Source organism: Toxotes jaculatrix, chromosome 21, assembly GCF_017976425.1.
Source record: "Toxotes jaculatrix isolate fToxJac2 chromosome 21, fToxJac2.pri, whole genome shotgun sequence".
Lineage (NCBI taxonomy): Eukaryota > Metazoa > Chordata > Actinopteri > Toxotidae > Toxotes > Toxotes jaculatrix.
The window spans coordinates 10848359-10868709 of NC_054414.1; the positions used below are offsets into that span (position 1 = coordinate 10848359).

The following is a 20351-nucleotide window of genomic DNA, read 5'->3' on the forward strand; positions in this document are numbered from 1 at the left end:
TTCTTTTTATTTATTTATTTATTTGTTTGTTTGTTTGTTTATCTGTCGTTCGTTCACTGGAAATGAAATCACTCCAAAACAGCAGGGGGTGCTGTTGGCAACACAACACTCTTCATGTCTGCCAGTTCCAGACACAGCTAGCCTGCTAGCTAACAACAACACAAGATCCCGGACAACTAGTGTTACACTGTAACTCAACATAAAGGTGAGTCCGTCGATAAATAAAACATAAAACAGCAAAATAAGGACAAAACACTTAAACTCACACGGCAAAGGCTGTCGTGTTGCATACTGACTCGCAGTTTTTGCGGCATATTCCCCGACCTTTTTGTTTGGCTTAGGTTAGTTGCTACAGGAACAGGGCTAACTAGCCAGCTAGCTCGGTCGATTAGCTAGCGTGCTATCGTTAGATTGGATTATTTGAGTGCAGTATTTGTATTTTTTTAACCATATCAGACCCTAGTTTAGATGTATATTTTTCCACTTCAAGCATACTTGTGCTTAAGCGCAGCTAAAGTAAAGAGCCAATTGAAAGTAAAATACCAACGTCGTTTATCTGTATTGTTAGCAGGTTCACTACCTGCTACTGTCACCGCCTACATTCACTGCATAGTCTGAGTTTCTTTTACCAACAACAATCTGAAACAGTTCAAAACTTAATGGGTTAACTTAACAGAAAGACACTGAATATGGCTACGTTTAACTTGGCGTCAAATGCATAATATGTATGTGGATAATAAATAGATTTCAGAAATAGGAACATCCTGGGTCTGTCCTGGGCCTCCATCATATTTTCTGATTGAAACAACTTCATGGATAATTTAACGGAGTAGATTAAGACTTGCTCATGTTGTAATGGCCTGTTTTCTCAAGTAATGGTTACCCAGGCTGCTCAGAAACCGGTTGTTGCACAAGCTGTGTTTAATAATTGTGTGAGTAGAAAGGGATGAGTTAAAGTTCTGTGTGACCCTTAGGGAGTGAAAAGCCAGTGAGTCAGGTTCACTGGAAACTGACACCACAGTAGTTACTGTCTCAGATAATGTCATTTCGTGTTACTGATAGAAGGGTGTTTATTTATTTTTTTTATATTTTTCATGCATCCATACGGGTGGTGAACACATTAACATAAGCACAAGAATAATGTAATTCATTCCAGCACCTAATTTCTGGCAGAAATGCTTCCATTATGTTGATTATAATATTGGATTTTTTTTTTTTTTTATGATATAATTTTTATTTTGCCTGTTAAGGGAAAAATCTATATGCTTTTTACTTACTTTTTACTTGCATACTGTTCGTACATCTGAAGTAATCAAATTCAGCATTTTTTTTTCTGCCAATTGGCATGTGTTATCTGTAAAGTAAGACTGTCTTGTGGTAGTGATGGATGTATTCTTTAGGGTTTGGTAATATGGTTGAAATCATTATCAAAATACTATTAATTATTTAGAAGATTTTTAAATATAAGTATATCACGGTATGGCTAAGTACAAAGTACAAACGTACATAAATGGTCAATGGTCAGGAGAACTATGGTCATAGTGTGCATTAACATTCCTGTGATTGAGTTGTTTTCAAGTGAGTTGAGTGATGATAAAATTTTGACATCATGATAATGACTCTGCAAAAAAAGTTTATCTTAAAATGCAGATTTAATATAGTAGTTTTAATCATCTAAATAATTAAAATGAGTTGCACACAGTGAGGGGGCGCAGGTTTTAATTTTTCTATAAAAAGTGCTGTAGTCAGATTGATGTTCTGCATCAGCACATACCTTGAGCTTAAGTATCAGAATTGGCATCAGGAAAGAAAAAAGTTGGACCATTCATTCATTCATCTAATATACCGCTTGATATGTCAGGGTGTGGTAACCCCCAGCTATAGTTTGCCAAGAGCTTGGCTGTGTTACTGAGCAGTGAATGGGCATGAATGCCTGGAAAGTTTAGGCAAACCAAATTACAGTAAAATTGTGAACACTAAACAGTTTAGAGGAAATTGCACAGATATTGCAGATATTTTTGGGAGATTTATATCTCCAAAAGATTGTTTCATGTTTGTTTGTTGCAGCTTCTGAGAAGAGCGAAAACCGTGATACTTTTTAAAGAAACAAAAACTAAACTTATTGTAATCATTGTAATTATTGTAAATGAATATTGCAATGAGCCCGAAACCCTCTTTTGATGCTTAAGTGCCTGGACTACCTGCAGTGTTGTACAGCCAGCACGAGTGTCTGTCCTTGCAGGTCAATATGTCAAGTCTTAGTATTTGTAATGGTATGAACCAGGTGACTGAAGACGATAGATATGCATTGAGGTCCTTCCTCCTGTTAACCTCCCATGCCTGGGCAAAGTGAGGAGGGCTTTAGTGAGGAACTACAGGCAGGAGGTGAAGCCTGGGTGCTAAAGCTTTTTTGCCCTGTCAAATCTCCTTCACTGTAATTGTGGGTCTGCACAAAGTCAGGGATGAAAGTGAGGCAAGCTGATCGCTGTACGAAAATCAATAGTTCATACCTCTCTGAGATTGAGTTTTTAGGAAAGGAAGAGCACCATGACCAAGGGCAGAATATGAAATCACTCCCACAGAGGCCCAACACGCACAGTGCAATCGATCCCCGGTCCCTGTACCAATTATAGTTTTAAGGTTTGTCTGTGGCTGACTGGAGTCCTCAAAGACCAGAGCTTTGGAAATAGACATTGTGTTCACTGACACTTCGACAATGGTTGCAATTTTTTCATCCCCCTTGGAAATTGCTGTCTGAAATGCCTCCATACCTCCAGTCTTTAATTTGGAGCAGAGATTGATTTCTCCCTTCTTTTTTGGTCTGTGGAGTGAAATGTCAGGAAAAAAAAGCATCGTGGTCATAACCACCACCTTATGTATCACATCTTCACAGGTACACATTCATACATTTTAACTGTGATTTCAGACGTGTGGAGGATTTTAGTTTTTTTTTAATTTATTTTTTACCTATATTCCATGTTCCTCTTTTCTGCTTTTCCTGATTCATGGATTCCCTGCATCTTGTTTTGTTGCTGTTCCATCTTGTTCTCCTGAAAATGTGGTTCAGATGAGTCAAATTAGTGCTCATTTCCCCGGCAGCAGGAGTTACAGTATTACATCCTCATATCAATCAAGTCTGCTCATACAATTTGAAATATCTGATTTGCATCGTGTTACTAAACCACTGAAACATGGCCACAAATTGTTCTGGTTTGTCTTCTCAGGATCAATGTGGAAAAGAAAAAAAAAAAAAAAACAACTAGATTTTGAAATGATATTTGTTAGATATTTTTTGCTGGCTACTGTTGATGGATTGTGATTGTAGCCCTTATTATTTGAAAAATCTTGGTATTAGTTTTTCTCAGAATATTGGACACTGATAATCAGTGTATATTGCTGATAAGTATGTAGAGTGTCTGGTTAAAGTTCAACTGACAACTATAAGAAATCATATCCTTGCCTTTGACCTCTGCTGGTGGTAGTTTGTGGTTTGGTCGGTGTAGGTTGTTACCGATATCAAGTCACACAATGAGTGAAAAGTTGTAATCCATAAGATTTTATTCCTGGTTTATTTTATAACACTTGTGGTCTCTGTGTTAACATCAAGTGGAGTTTAACACTACAGCAGAAACACCTTGAGCAGGTGTTTTGTCAGAAATACAACAGAAGACCAACTGGTGTGTTTGTTCACACACAGTACATGTGGACACAGTAAATTTGGTTACCTTGAGAAGCAGGAGGTGTGCAGCCTGTCACCTACAGCTCTTCATTTAACAGCTCACCGTGGCTGCTCATTGTGCCAGAGTTCCAGATTTAAAAAAATATATGCAGAAAATGACATTGTTGTGTTTTTGAGATTCAGGTTTATTGCAGTTGCTTGTAGTCTTGATGCGCTGAAGTTTTAATGTGGAAGCAGCAACAGTAGGGTGTGTTCAGTTTGCATTAACAGTAACCTGATACAGCTCTAACAGTGTTAAGAGAGCAAACAGCTAACAGTGAGGCTGAAATCAGTGTGATAAAATTGCTGTTGCATAATTGCTGAATGTAAATATATTGAATGGTTATTGCAGAAAACACAGACCATGAATAGTATCTGAAATGAGGTTTGGTATCATGAAAATCTTCAGGATCATATCTTTAAGCTTTTGATCAGAGTCCTGTTCAAGAACCTGGATTTGATTTCTCTCTCATACCTCTGTTTGGTCTTTCTTTTGTTTCCATCTAACCTCTTTTTGTGGCAATTCATCTCTTCGAATGGTCCCGCAGACGGTGGCCCATCTTTCATTCGCCACCTGTTTTTCCATTTGGCTTCTCTATCACTTTACTTTTCATTTTATTTCCCCGTACCACCTTCCTATATCTTCGTCGTCTCACTCCATCTTACCAGTGGCCACTGTTAAAGAATCAAGAAGATTGGTTGGTTCTTCATTCATTGGATTTTGTAGAGAAAGCCTAGGAACGGGGCAGAGCCAGGCGACTGATATGGATTGTTTTGTGTTGGCTAGACTGAGAAATGAAATTGGAGCTGTGAATAACTTAAGTAATATAATAAATATTCTTCTTAGTCCATTGAGGTCACCTTAGACTAAATGTCTGGACTTGAATCTGGACACAGACACACATGCTCAAAGTGGTAATGTTCATATATTCTTTGTTATTTACAGTCAGATTTTTCCCCTTAAATATCCCTCGGTGCTTCAAGGTTGTTTTTCCTCCTTCACCTCGCTCGTTGTCCACTTCGACTGTGACTTAGTAGTATCACTCAGTTCCAGCGGGCTTTATGAGGGCATTCATGCTATGAACATCCTGTCCTATAAAAAAAGGGAAAGGGTGTAGGCTGTTGTACTGAACTGTTACTGGGCTGAAGACACTGTAGAAAAGCCCAGTTCCAGTGCATGTACTAAATGCTATTGTGCTAACAGGAAATGATTGAAGTTGTGCTTTGACAAAGGAGACGAGGATAAAGCCAAATGTTTTTCCAGAGATTTAATTCCCTATATTTTGTTATTTGGGTTTCTCACCACAAGCCACAGTTTAACTTTTTTTTAAATAAAAGATCTTTTTTTTCTTTGAGCATTGAATCGTGGGACTAAAGTCACAAGACATCTGTGTGTCGTCTGAATTTTGTCCGACTGATCAGCATGATCACTCTGCAAACTCAAATCCCAGTAAGAAGTGGTACATTTTATGGATTCAAGACACAGCGTCATTCTCCATCTGAACCATCTTATGAAGTAACCATATTTAAAGACCATACAACCACAGGGCTACGTTCTGTTGGTCCGTTCAGCTGGAAAATATGACAACACCTTTTTGTCAGTCCACCGTGGGTTTGTGGGAGCTTTAAGTGTGCTCAGTAACAAAACACAAGTTCACATTTTCAGACCACTGCAAAATCTCTTAAACTGTGTTGAGACGTGTCACATGCATTCAGTTTTCAGGCTGTTCAGATTTTACAATTCACTCAGCCTCTAAGCAGCATCATTGTCTGTGTATCACTTTCATTCAGCCCTCAGCTCGCAGCTGTCACAGTTTGTTACACTGCGTTTTGACCCAAATTGAATTTATGGATGAAGACGTTAAAGGCTCTGGGTGTGAGAAAAAGGTAGAAATGTATGGAGGGTTAGAGGACTGATGAAACAGAGGAAAAGATTATGAACAGTGGGAAAAAAAATGGGAACAGATTAACTGTTTGAGGGCCGGGAAAGAAACCGACGAGTATTGATACCAATACTCAGTGTTATATAGAAGTGACACAGTCCTGAAAGCAGCGTATTGTTCAGTCCGTGACCTTGTAGCAAGATAAAGACGGTTTATGAGTCTGGCATTGTGTCAAGATGGTTTCCAGTGCAGGGCAATTAATCCTTATCCTCTACTAGGGATGTTCTCAACCACTAATTTCCCTGTCGATTAAATGGAAATTATAATTAAGACTAGTGTAAAAGTAAGAAAACACTCAGAGAACTGTCAAAATTTAGCATAGTTTAATGGAGAAGGTTAAACATTGTCTGAAAAAAATGTGTTGCTGCGTTGGTTCCCACCGAATTTGTAAATCTTTAAAAATAGCTCACAGATATCATCGGGTTGTCGCATTCTGCTGAAGTTTGTTAGGGTTAGTGTGTATTTGGCCGAAGAAAGCGTGCATCACAAATCTGCATGGCCTTCCTGTGTGACTTGAAGGTAATGTGGGAACCTTGGATTTGGCCGGTGGCTCCAACCCCCACCATAGTCCCGGGAGACAGCTTGTTTATTTACAGTTCATTTTTGAGACTTAATTGCAATTGCAGCGGCTATTGATCTTGCAACAGGCACGGGCCATCGATCTCCTGCTGTCCCCTGATGGGTCAGGGACAATTCATCTAGACCCAACACAACAAACCTCAGCGGCAGGCAGTGTGGCCACATGAATTAAAAGATATTGAGTCTTAACTGGATTAATGAAAGATTCAGTGCCTGTGTGTTGCATCTCAATGAGCTGTGCTTTGTTTAAAGTATGGTTTTCTGTTTGGTGAGTGATTGCTTGTCTCTGTGATGGAAGAATGTGTTTCAGGATATATGGGGTTCTCAAGGAACTTCAAGGAGATGGGATTTAAATTATTGTCTGATCAGATAATCACACCTACATTGTATGTTTCTAGGGGGCAAGCTGCTTCCATCTGGCTTGTACTGATGCAGATGGACATCAGGACTGAACGTTGACGAGTGGAAGTGACGGATTCCTCCCCCTCACCCTCTTGCCCCCCACACCTTCTGTCACGCTGGCAATGTCAAGAGTCCCGAGTCCCCCTCCCCCTGCGGAAATGTCCAGCGGGCCTGTGGCCGAGAGCTGGTGCTACACACAGGTAGAATCCCCCCCACAATGAACATTGTCTTTTTAACCTAAAATAAACTGGTGTCTCCATGCTTTTGCTGACTTTTTTGTTTGTTTGTTACCCGTCAGATCAAAGTGGTGAAGTTCTCTTACATGTGGACCATCAACAACTTCAGCTTCTGTCGTGAGGAGATGGGGGAGGTCATCAAGAGCTCCACCTTTTCCTCTGGGGCCAATGATAAGCTGAAATGGTGGGTGAGCAAGAGAGCTGCTTTGTTTCCTCATATTCTAAGCTCCAGTATTTGTAGTCTTGCTGTGCTGCCCAGGAAGTGGATCATTGAGTAGATTGCATACTTTGTGTAATACCTGCCTTACATGTGCACCATCTGTTTAACTTAGAGATCTTAACTGTTTCACCTTCCACCACCATCAGGTGCTTGCGAGTGAATCCCAAGGGCCTGGATGAGGAGAGCAAAGACTACCTGTCTCTCTACCTGCTGCTGGTCAGCTGTCCAAAGGCCGAGGTACGCGCCAAGTTCAAGTTCTCCATCCTCAATGCCAAGGGAGAGGAGACCAAAGCCATGGGTGAGTCAGCTGGTTTGCAGAAGCTTGTAACTGCAACAGAAGCCATCTGAGTCATATTCTAGATGTAACAGTCCTCTGTGGAGTTCATATTTTTCCACTGGCACTTTAAAATTTAATATCACGGGTTTACTTGGACTCACCTCTTTGTGACTTCTGTGTCCTGGCTGTCTGCAGAAAGCCAGAGAGCATATCGCTTTGTCCAGGGGAAGGACTGGGGCTTTAAAAAGTTCATCCGGAGAGACTTCCTCCTGGATGAGGCCAATGGTCTTCTACCCGACGACAAGCTCACGCTCTTCTGCGAGGTAACTGCCTCTTTCTTGTGTTAAACTCTTCTTGGTTTATACCTTTTCTCATTACAAGGCAGTTTTTTAGAATGCACACAGAGAAATTTGCCTTGCATCTCATTTCATTTCTATCCTTTAGGTGAGTGTGGTGCAGGACTCAGTCAACATATCTGGGCAGAACACCATGAACATGGTGAAGGTGCCTGACTGCCGGCTAGCAGATGAGCTGGGGGGCCTGTGGGAGAACTCGCGCTTCACAGATTGTTCCCTGTGTGTGGCCGGCCAGGAGTTTCAGGCTCACAAAGCCATCCTGGCAGGTACAGACATGAGTCACAACACACTTTATCTGTTTAGTTTGTTCTGTCCTTTTGTTCGTCCCGTTTTAAATGCTTGATTGTATGTGTGGGTGTAAGTATTTTTACACGTAAACACACACGTGTATGTATATACATACATTTCTATTTTTTTACGAGTTTGCCCTCTGACTTTTGCTTGATCCCGCAAATTACTCACACAGTAACATTCTTCCTGTTGTCCTAATCTCTCTCCATATCACTGCTTTCAGCACGTTCCCCTGTATTCAGCGCCATGTTTGAGCACGAGATGGAAGAGAGCAAAAAGGTGAGTCCAAGGTCTCAGAGCTTTTTTTTTTTCTTATAAATAAATTTGTTGTTCCTGTGGCTCAACAGCTCAGATGTTCACTGCTGTGTTGAGGGGTTAAAGTGAGTGAAGGATTGTGTGCTGTCAAATGGCTGCAGCACAGAGCTGTTTGGTGAAACTGAATGATAGCGCACCTGAAATGAAATTGTCCTGCCGTACTTGAGGGTCAGGATTCATCCTTCACTGACAAAGCTGGAGAAGCAGAGAATTGCTTTTTTTTTTCCATTTGTGTGCATGTGACTGTAAGAAATGAAATTGCAGGAGAACCTGCCCATGCTTTTTTTTTTTGTTTTTGTGTTTTTTTTTTTTTTTAACCAAGGCCATTCTAGATTGAATACAGGGCAAAAATGTTTTTCAAATTATATTTTAAACATACAGTGAGTTGTAAAAAATGTCTGCTGTGGATCCCAACTAATTACTGGTTGACACAAGGATGAGTTTATCTACTTGGGTATATCTTACTTTGCAGCAGGATTGTTTTACATGTACATACTTTACTAGCATTCATACTCTACTGAGTGCGACCACATATATTGGCTATGTTTTGACTTTAAAAGTCCTAAAACAGAAACATACACCACATTTTCTGCACTGAAGGTCGGCCATGTTGCTTTCTGCCACTCTCACACCTACTGTGCGGTTTAATCTTGCAAGATTATCTCATTTGCAGTCCTTATAATAGTCACAAACACCCCAAGGGAAGAGCAGCTGCCTAACCATATGAACAGGGAAGCTCAAAAGATATAACCAATAATAACTTGTTATCCCATTTAAATAAACAGCATGCATCTACTTTAATAGCTGGGTAGAGATTTTCAGCCCCATAAATAATGAAATGCAATTTGTTACTGTCGTGAGACTTACTATCGTGTTGTACAATTGTAAGCAGCCATCTTTAGATGTTTATTTGCAGTCCCACTTCTAAAACAGAAGAACATACTGTAGTTGAAGCTCATATCATGGTGAAATGCTTCAGTCTAACCCTTCAATCTCATTCCTTGTCTGTTGTCAGAACCGTGTGGAGATCAACGATGTGGAGCCCGAGGTTTTCAAAGAGATGATGTGCTTCATTTACACAGACAAGGCTCCCAACCTGGACAAAATGGCTGATGACTTGCTGGCAGCAGCTGACAAGGTAATATAATAATATAACAGTACAATACTGCATCAGTATATCCAGTCATTTTAACAACATGACAATGTTACTTTATAGATGGGCAGGGTTTTAGTAATTTGAATCTTTTCTCTTTGGCTGTCAACTATTCATTCTGTTTTCACTGTCTTGACCTTTCTACCTGCCATCCTGGTACTGGGATCAGGCCATGTCACTTATTAAAACACAACCCAGACTAGACTGTCTCAATTTTCTAGGGTTTTTGTCAAAAACTAATGTTTACTTGATCAAAAGTGCTCCATTTCAGTAGCTTACCTTCCTCTATAGTATCATAGACGGACTTAACTATGCATCTGTTACTGAGAGGCGACTGATTTGTTAGTTGAGGGTGAAAACTTCAATGGAGAGCACAGAGTTTTGTGCCATCTGCTTGTTATAGTGCCGTTATACCTACCCATTTATTATTAACTTCAAACCTTGTTTATTATTAATTAGAAAATAAAAGTTAAATGTTGGGGTAGTGCATACAGGGAGACTTGTTTTATTTCAAAATTCTCCCAAGTGTCTTTTATCCATAGAGCCCAAGGTTGTTCATTTTGGCTTTACAGTTGTGGAGCCATCGCTGCTTGAATTTAGATGCACTGCTGCAGATGTTAATATTGCAGCTGCATATTATTTTGTTGGCAGCATACACTGTGAGATTTCAGATACTCCCTGAAGGGTAATAAGACGGATGGTACAAGTGCACAGCATCCACTAAACCTTAGCCCCAGTAAGCCGTCCGGATTTCAAGAAACAGTTGGATGATTTCACACTGATCTCACTCCTCTGTGACACCAAATGGGAGACTGTCTTCGAGGCACAGTTTGTCTGAGAGGTTGAGCACTGCAATGTTTATTTTTTTTATGTCTTAAAATCTGCATATATTTATTTATGTCTTTATTAAAAGTGTGACATGAGAGACAGTGGGGCCAGACTGATGTTTCACGGTCATTTTGAGCTCAAAGATAATATTTGTAAATATCACCTGAACTGTCACAGCAAGTACCACATGAATACCAATGAAGAAGGAAACTAATCTTCTTGCGTCCCCTGTCTTTCAGTATGCTCTGGAGAGACTGAAGGTCATGTGCGAGGACGCTCTGTGCACCAGTCTGTCTGTGGAAAACGCTGCTGAGATCCTCATCTTGGCTGACCTGCACAGCGCTGACCAGCTCAAAACACAGGCCGTCGACTTCATCAACTAGTGAGTTCACACACAGAAAAGAGCTCGGCGTCACGTATAATTGGGTCTCCAGGACCGTTACACAAACTCACAGATCCACAGAGTCCACTGCACATTTTGTCTCTCTTGTCGATTTGTTACATCTCTTTCTTCTTTATCTCGGCATCATTACTGACGCTACGGAAAGGACTCAGTCTCACCCTCCTGCCTGATGGTGTCACAGTTAATAATTTAATTTCACATGTCCCCTTCTCAAGTAGTCTGTCTGATATTATTAAACCCTCTCAAGGCTTTCTGAGGGATCAGGGCAACCTGACTCCTCGCTGTGTCTGCTGTCACCTCCTCTGTTGACTCAGATGAATGTGTGATAATACGTAACTCTGAACATGTGTCTGCACGGATGTTCAGCTCACATATATTTCTTCAGATTGCGTCTTTCAACTAACTACCGTATTTTCTCGAATAGTAACCGGAGCTTTCATTTACCTCAACTGCAGAAAGTAACAGGCTTTTATTTGAAGCAGACTTGTTTTAGAAGCAGGCCTTTATTTCTAATTCCCTCTGTTTGATAAGTGTAAGTGGTCCTGTTTTAGTAGGAAAACTAATATTTGTTTTGTGTTTCTGTGTCTCTGTATCTCTCTCTCTCACCCTGTCCTCCAGCCACGCTGCAGAGGTGATGGAGACAGCAGGTTGGAAGTCCATGGTAGCGTCCCATCCTCACCTGGTGGCCGAAGCATACCGCTCCCTGGCTTCAGCCCAGTGCCCTTTCCTCGGACCCCCGCGCAAGCGCCTCAAACAATCCTAACAGCCTCACAGCAAGGTGTCAACACACTCATACACACACCAACATACCAACACAAAAACACCACAGACCCCCCCCCTCTCAAACACACAGGGACAACCTTTCCCCTTGCTGTTACCTACTACACTACCTACAGCCTCCCCCGAATCTCCCCCTTCTGCCCCATCCAAACCTGCTGTATTTAGTCTCTTCTAAAGATGGAGGGAAGAAGAAGAAGGCGGAGGAAGTGGAGGAGATGGAGATGGAAGAGAGGGACAGGTGGGCTCGTGAAGTGGATGTTTGTCGTTTACAAAAGAACCACAACACCCCTTCCTTTTTCTCCTCGGCTCTGGCATAGTGAGATCTGACATTGTGCTCTTTTCCGTTTGTGAAAACTAAATCCTTCGACATCCTGCTAGTTCCAACTTTGGAATCCGTTCGGAAGGAAGAAGTGGACACAAGAATCCAATAAGAGCCAAGTGTCTGGAAACTTCAGAGGCTTAAAGGACAAGTGCGGATAAATAAAGTCTTTAACTGTCTATTTTATCATAAGGCTTCTTTTTGCTCTCTACTTAGCGTTTGGAGTTGAGTGGTCGGAGAAGCCCCAAATACAAGGACACATGGGCCTATGAGGGACAAAAGAACAAGAAGTGGGCCTGTTAGTTACAAACTAGAAGCCCCCCGAGAAAGACAACCAAGGGCTAGTCAAAAAAAAAAGCAGATGTGGGACAAAATCATCAAAATAATTTTCCCAAAGAAAGTTGGGAAAACATTGCACTAAAGTCACAGGTCACCCCTTGTCAACCCTTACCAGCAGTAAAGTAGAAATACTGTAGGCAAGCACACATTGAAGCAAGCTTCATGGACTAAAGACCCAGCTGGACCACCAAGAACAAGTTCCCTTTAAGAAGATTTATCAGCAAGTGACAAAAACAACACATTTACTCCCATATAGAACTCTCCAAGCTTCATCTGCGTCCGTTTTCATTTTTTAAATAGCTGGAATAAAAACCAATATAGAGAGGATACAGAAAATAGCAACGCACAACTGGATGTCATTCTTGGGGAAATAGTATTTTGTGTGTGGATCTGACTTTGTAGCCCTTGAGAGAAAATAAAATCCAAGGTGTCAACAGACAAACCAACCAGGAGACAACAAACGGAGGAAAAAAAAATGTCAAGAAATGGTTACGAAATAACATTAGGATTCAATCAGGCATGTTAATGTTCTTTTATGACGGATTTCTTATTTGTTTTTTTCCTCAGAACTGTCATTTCTATTTTTTTCATAGGAATTTGTACAGACACTAGTGTTTTTGAAGCTGTGTAAAACAAAAGCATTTTCAACCGTGAAATCGCTAAAAAACAAAACAAAAAAAAAACAAAACAAGTGGACAGATGTTTTCTTTGCAGGCATGAAGACTGACGGGAAATGAAATTGAAATGAACACGTTTTAATGTTCAGAACAGACAGAATGTGAAAAAACTCGAACCAAGGCAAACCACATTAAATACATTTGAAGTTATCATTTGAACCTGGTGGAAAATGGTAATTGATAGAAGGAACCATTGTTGTTTCTTTCCTGTAGATATCGCTGGTTATGAGAAGTGACACTTAGTTGTTGCCATTTTTTGTTCCCAAAAGAATAAACCACAACTATTTTGTATTGAATGCAATGCAAACTTTGTCGGGGTATTTTTGAATGAATTATGTGAATGTATTGAATTCATTATTTTGATCTGTCTCATGCATCAACAGAAGTTTCATTTGGGATTAATCATGTGACCTCACAGAAATAGATGGCACCTAAGGTGAAGAAATTTCAGGGAAAAAGACGTATGGCAAATAGTCTCTTTGTCTAGGTCAGAAAAACGTTGCTGTATTTAACCATTCAGTTTCAATGAGCTAATGATAAACAATTCTGGGTGTTTTATTTTGTTAGCCTATATAATCTAATCTAATATAATCCAGAGAGTCATTTAAAAACAGCTTTTGTTGTTCTGATGGTCTGTGTAAGTTCTCATTCATCCAGGTCAGAGTTATCCTGTGGGTTGATTTGAAGACAACTGGGCTTCTTATTTTTGAAGCTTTGACGGGTTTTTCCAGAATCCTCAAAGTCTCTTCCAACCCTGTTCCCCAAGCCGAGACTCCGTTTCCTCCCAGGGGTAAGTGTTTCCAAAGACCCTCCTGGGTTTTAAATTGATTCTCTCTTAATCCTACATTAACCTGCTACTTACACTAATGCACTAATGCATCAGTGATAATAATCAAACCATATATATAACTAATCAGACAGCTGGCTGAAGCTCAGACTTTTACCTGATTTGTTATTCTGCTGCAGTTGTTAACAGGATCTTTCTCCCTGTAGTTTCGGTATCCAAACAACCCAGCAGTCACTGAACACAGCCGTGGTGCGGAGGGAGTACAAGCATGACCGCGATCACTGAGACGTCTGAGTGTTTGTCTGTGGTGTCATCAGCCAGTCAGGACATCCACTTCTGTCACCTACATAAATCGAGGTAGCAGCACACGCCTGGTTCATTTAACATCCGTCCACCCAGGAGAAAAGGTTACAGTGACGGGGCTGCAACTGACAACAGCTCTGAAACAAACATCTTTAAGCTCCTGGCTTGTTATAGGGCCCCTGCCAAGCTTTGGGCTGTGTGATGCAAACCTATATCCACTTATACACACACAGTGCCCACCAGCTGCCTGGTCAAGATATCCACATTTCTGTTCGGCAGAACCAGATCATGGCATGCCTATTAACGGCTGATGGAAAATCTCATTCAAGAAGTTTCAATTACCAGCACAGGTTAACTACATGTTACTATTCGTAGTTTTAAATAAGGAAACTATTGTTGACAGCACTCTTTCCTGCACGCAGTAACTTTCAGGCCAACAATTGTTTACACAGCTGTTTTTATTGCACTGAAGTTTGCACTATAAGATGAGAGTAGCCAGCACCTGGACATTAATATCAGATACACCACTATCAGTTTGATTAGTAGGTGAAATAAACAATGAATAAACATCCCCCTTCAGCTTTGCTTCAAACACTCATTGTGAACAAATTCAGTGAGCAAAAACTCTGAAAGTGACCACTTGTTTGTGACATAGGCCTATTGAAGCTTCAGAGTCTGTTTGGATTAGAGGAGAAGAAAACACTTTACCTTGTATTTGCAGGTTTTTATTTGTCTCAGGTGATGGTAAAGTAAATATCTTTGGGTTTTGGATTGTTGATTGGAAACAAAAACAAATGATGTGAAGATTGTGCTGAGGCTTTTTCACAACTTAGTTACTTAGTTATTTCATAAAACCAAATGATCGATCATTGCATCAATCAGTTAGGGCTACACCTAATTTGATTAACTACGAAATTAAAAAAAAAAAGACAAAATTCATCACAATTTCCCAGAGTTTAGTGTGACGTTTTCAAATATTTAGTTTTGTTCATTTACAAGTCAAAAATCCAAAGATATTCAGTTTTTCACTTTAAAAACTGAAACCAGAGAATTTTTGGCGTTTTCGTCACAACTTTAGTTTGAACAGTTACAGAAATTATTCATTGATTTTCATTTCATTAATTAATCTGTTTTTCTTTAAACTCTACAATCAAAATAATCCTTAGTTGGACCACTAATTATCTGTATTTCATTTAAAAAATGGCTTATACAACTTTTGTAGTATACAACAAGCACTATATTGCACTAAAACATGTTCTTTACAGTGTTTGCTAAAATGTAAGACTTGAAAATAATATTTTCTAGAGAAATGCTACAGTTCAGAATCACTTCAAAAACATCAGTCAGTCTGTCACCTGCTCATAGCTGCTCAAACTGGATTTCACTTTGTGGATTTACTGAAACATTATTCCCCAGCGTCTTTGGCTTGACCTCCGTCTAACCCGTGGGCAGGTAGGCAGCTGGATTCTGGTAGCTGTAGTCCGGACAGACTTTCTGAACCAGCCTATAGTCTGTGCTATAGAAGGAAACGTAGATGCAGATGACCTGGAAAGGTTTGGAACACATCCAGGTGACGTGGCTCTGAGTCTGCTCCTGAGCACACGTCTTTGATGGGTCGTAGTTACACAAAATCACCTTCTTGTTGCGCTCAGTTTTCTCATAGTCCACCCTGCAGTTGAATGTCTTCGAGTCTTTGGGGTTGACCACACTCTGGCGCTCCAAGTCAAACTCCACCTCTTTCATTGGTGGGACAAGGCTGACGGAGACGTTGCCCACTCCGGTGGAGTTGTGGCGGAAGTAGACACCAAGAGAGCCGTTCCCGTGATCCACGATCTTACCCATTATCAGCAAATTCAGTTTGACTGTCTTGATATTTGAGTAAAAGTCTCCCCAACTGAACGTCCTGGCGAATTTAGAAGTTCCATGAACTTTCATGATGGGCCGAAGCTTGATCTTTAATGACGGGTTGGAGTGTGATTGGGAGTTCCCTCCAAGTATTTCCCAAAGTCCCTGCTTTGAAAGAGGGATGAAGGGACCGATGGGTAGTTTGGTGTTTTGAATCAGACTCCTAGTTTGAATTGCCTGGTTCTTCTGTGAAGAAGGCTCTTGGTCTCTGTTGAGTTCAGGTGATGATCTCTTGTCGAAGGTGAAATTGCCATGATGATGTTGCCCAAGAACCAACTAGACCATAAAATCAAGAGAGAAATGAGACAGAGAGTAAAACTGGAATTAAATTAATAAGTGAAATAGAGCACAAAGGCTAAGCATGTCGGCGGGGGGTTTGCACTTATTCTAATTTTATGTTAAAGCGCTGCAAGAAACTTGTAACAGAGAAAGAATGAAACAATACATCAGAAACACCAAGATGTGAAATACTCAGAACTAAAAGTCCTGCTTTCAAATTTTAATGAATTTTAGCAGTAAGAGCATAAAAAAGTTCTAAAGAATTGAAAACTAAAAGGCTTGTTGTGAATAACAGTAACTTTTATTCATACATTAGCCTGTAAGAATCTTGTAGGTGATCTAACTACACACAAGCTGTTCTAATTCTAAAAAAAAAAATCATCATATTTAATTAGTTTATAAGGAATTTTGGCGTGTACAGCTGCACAGTAACTACTACTATAACGATTTTAGAGCCTCATAAGACAAAAAAAAGACAAAAGTCATATAAAATGCCAAAGAACGTGTCAATAGCTCACAGCACAAGTTCTCAAGTAAATGCACTTTTTCTCCCCTTGCTCATAATTTTAATGACATGCATCTAATTATTTATTCAGTATCTCCAGGTGTGTTTTCCTTACCAAACAAAAGGTTCCTTTCAGAAGTATCCATACAAAGCAGTGACTGGCGAGCATCTCCATATTGCATAAAATCCTGTCAGAAGATCCATCCACTCTCATGTGAAGTTCATTCAGGCAGGGTTAAATGTTGGAAGTCCGCGTTGAATAGCTTCATCCACGTTAAACGCTGGGACAAATACTCAGTGAGACCAGCAGGAAACCCGTCTGTGGGCTGCAGCCTCAACTCACAGCTCACACACACTGGGAGGCTTTCTCAGATCTGGAGATTTTTAACACTCAGTTTTGCTGTGTCTGCACTCTCTCTCTCTGTGTCACTCCCCCTCTGTCTCTCTCTCTCTCACGTATCCACCTGCCCACACACACATATGTTTGTACATTTATCTTTGTGAGGATACTCCTTGACATAATGCATTCTCTAGCCCCTTACCCTAACCTTAACCATCAAAGCTGAATGCCTAACCTTAACCCTTACCCTAACCTAACTCTAACCCAAACACTAAAACCAAGTCTTAACCCTCAAATATTTTAAGGTGTGTCAGAAAGTGATGACCAGGCAAAATGTTCTCATTTTCCCAAAATGTCCTCACTTCATTGGTTTAAAATTGAAACCAATCCTCACTGTATAGCCATACAAGTACACACACACACACACACACACAGCCTTAATATCACACTGTATCCCTGTTTTTTCTGTCAACCAAAAAAATCTTGTGCATTAGCTTCTGGGTGATGAAAACAATTCACTTAACACTTGATTAAAATGATGATGTATTTACTTTCACAATGTTTAGGAGGCAAACAGGATAATGTGACGCTGCCATCTTGTGGCCTGATAGCAAAATGCAGCCAAATTAGATATGAGCTACATTCTGATTAAAGCCCCCAAATATTTCCTTATAATATTAAATATTCATTAGTTTGAAAAAAAAAACATCCTTATGTATTATTTATTGGGAGTTTTAATTAAACAACACTGACTCACGCTATATACGCTCAATACTGAACCCCACCTACTTCAAACCAGTGAGAGGAGCTTAGGTAAACACAATATACAAAAATATCCCATGTAAATGAACCAAACTGTGGCAGAAAATTGTATGTTCATGTAGGACGCCATCGCTCATAGTAAAACATCAGAAAATAAGATTTCAAGATTTTTAAGATGTTACATAAGGGATAATACTTGAGAAGTACTTTACATGATTTGCTGTGTGTCAGCCTGGCATATTATTACCTTTCTATGGTTTTCAGTCTTAAAAGTTAGTAAACTCACATTTAAGACTTTTAATGTATGTGCAAAGAAATGCCACTGAACTAACTATAAGATGTAAGTAGACAGATTAGATCTCTACAGCTGCACATTTTTCTGCAGGTCACATAATTGGTAAGAAAAGAAAGTAAATGATAATGTTCACAGACTTATTTCCTTACAACATCAGTACTCGGAAGTCACACTACAGGTACAACTAGAGTTCCTGATAAATCACAACAAAAGGAGCACAGATCATTTCTAGTTACTGGAGGAAGAAAAAACAACCCTCCAGAAGCAAACAAACAAAAAACTTTGGTGCACTTTATCAACATTCATCAAAGCATTGTTTTGTGTTTGACTGAGTTCATTTAGTTGAAGATAAACAGGAAAAATAATTCCAGTAGAGGTGATTCACTCACGTGCTGCAGGTTTTTTTGGGTCATAGATACTAAGAAAAATACCTCTGCCTTTTTTCTTTTTCCCGGATTCAATTTCTAAGGCCTGAATTACGATAAGGAAGAACGTTGAGATCATTTGTCCCCTCCCAATTCAGGGCAAAGTTAGACACTGATCTCTGCACCTGTCGGATCTAAACAAATGGACCTAAAGCTGTGCATCACTGAGTAACATGCAAACATTTTGATTGACCTTACGGGTGGTTTTTTTTTTCTGGTTAAAAGGGACCCATTTTTACAATTTAATGGTAAAAGAAATATGTTTCGTTTTTCCAGCTTAATGTAATACAGAGCAGAAAACTGAAAAAGGCAAACTCAACCAAACTTGCAGAAGTAGTTTTCAGGTTTGACCAGCAGCACAACAGATATGAATTTTATATAAAATGATAAACTTGTTGAGCTCTATTTTGTTATTTCACCCTTAAAAAAAAAAAAAATTGTTTTGTTTTTTGTTTTTATTGTTGCGTATTTTATTGTATTTGATTATCTGTCCATTTAGTGGCCTGATTTTATTTTATTTCTATTGTGCTGAAGTGGTTTTATCTGTATTATTTAATTAAATTTTTGTAAACTTTGTACCCACTGTTTGAAAAGTGCATCTTTTATATTTAATACCTGTTTTTGTAAACGCACACTAGTTTTAATTAGTGTTGAATGTTTGAAGACATATAAAAAACCAGTCAACATAATCATGCATCAACCAGACAGAGTTTTTTCTTCTCTGTATAACCTTGTTCTTTCTGATTGTATATCTTTTGAGCGCCTTAGGGCAGCAACTTGTTACCTCTTCAAAGGAGACAATACAGTGTTTTCTGGTTGCATGCCATGCCTCAAACACCAAACCATCCACCCTGTGCACATGAGGGGCAGTTTATCAACAAAGAAAAGAAATTAAATCATTATGGCACACAAACCATTGTCTCCACTCTTCAGATCCGCCTAGAGACTCTGTTTATGTTTTTCGCACGCAGCATTTAAAAAACAACACACAACAGCGATATCATTAAATGTTGATAAATTATCTTTGGGCACAATGATCACTTTATTGCAGTGTAGAAACTTATGCATTGAAACCTTTGGTAGAGTATCACATCTCACTTTTTTGCCCTGAACACAATTCACGAGGAAGCAAGATCCATTTTATATACTGACCTATTTGAAATTGACCAAGAAACAGGTTTAGGGGACCATGCCGGCTCTGTGTTGTCCTCCTTTGTGGATGATGAGTCGTTTTGATAAGATGTGATTCCTTTTTATCTGATAAATCTTATCTCTTAGTGTATGATATTGGATGCATTGAAAATATTTACTTCTTTATAAGTACAAACCGTAAATCTATTTATTTATTTATTTGCTTCATTTTTCTTGATTTTACAGGTGCAGTGGGTCCCCAGAGTTCACGTAGGTTGAAGCTTAGATAAAGAGACACTGTGGCTGCAGTTATGTCTCCATGACCTGTCGCTCACGTGGTTGTGGTCCACTGGAATCATGCAGGGTGGAGGAGGAAGACAGAGGATGCAGACCTAACAGAACCCCACCTACAGTAAGTCAACTACAGTCAAAACATCACTGAAAAACTAAATAAAAAATAACTACCATCCTTTTTCTCAACATGTCGCCTCAACTACTTTCTACATTGAGGTTTACGCAATGGATTTAAATTATTATAACCATCTGACATCCACCCATTATGTTCCTGACTTATTAAAGAATTGATTGTGAAGCCAACACCCATTAAGAGCTGTGTGGGACCGACAGTGGCCACACCTGTGCCAGCAGCATTGATGCTACTTGTGAGCAGGTTTACTCTGAGGGATGTTTCTGTGATGAGGGTTTCCTCAGGAGTGGCGCAACATGACCCTGTGGACAGGTGTGGCGGCCTATACGATGGTTTTACTATAATATGAGTAAATG

The 20351-nt window shown here is 39.7% G+C and overlaps 2 protein-coding genes across 2 annotated transcripts; one reads left to right on the top strand and one right to left on the bottom strand.

Annotated features, from left to right (window-relative positions):
- Nucleotides 1-129: 129 nt before the first annotated feature.
- On the top strand, nt 130-13137 carry LOC121201391 (speckle-type POZ protein). Its single transcript, XM_041067211.1, has 10 exons — nt 130-205; nt 6639-6842; nt 6941-7062; nt 7245-7396; nt 7571-7698; nt 7820-7997; nt 8246-8301; nt 9353-9475; nt 10558-10700; nt 11340-13137. The coding sequence occupies exons 2-10, from the start codon at nt 6765-6767 to the stop codon at nt 11482-11484; spliced, it is 1125 nt and encodes a 374-aa protein (XP_040923145.1). The 5' UTR covers nt 130-205; nt 6639-6764; the 3' UTR covers nt 11485-13137.
- Nucleotides 13138-14383: 1246 nt separating this feature from the next.
- On the bottom strand, nt 14384-16954 carry LOC121201392 (neurexophilin-1-like). Its single transcript, XM_041067212.1, has 2 exons — nt 16731-16954; nt 14384-16107 (listed from the first exon to the last, which is right to left on the bottom strand). Exons 1-2 carry the CDS (start codon nt 16827-16829, stop codon nt 15364-15366), a joined length of 843 nt encoding a protein of 280 aa, XP_040923146.1. The 5' UTR covers nt 16830-16954; the 3' UTR covers nt 14384-15363.
- Nucleotides 16955-20351: the final 3397 nt, after the last annotated feature.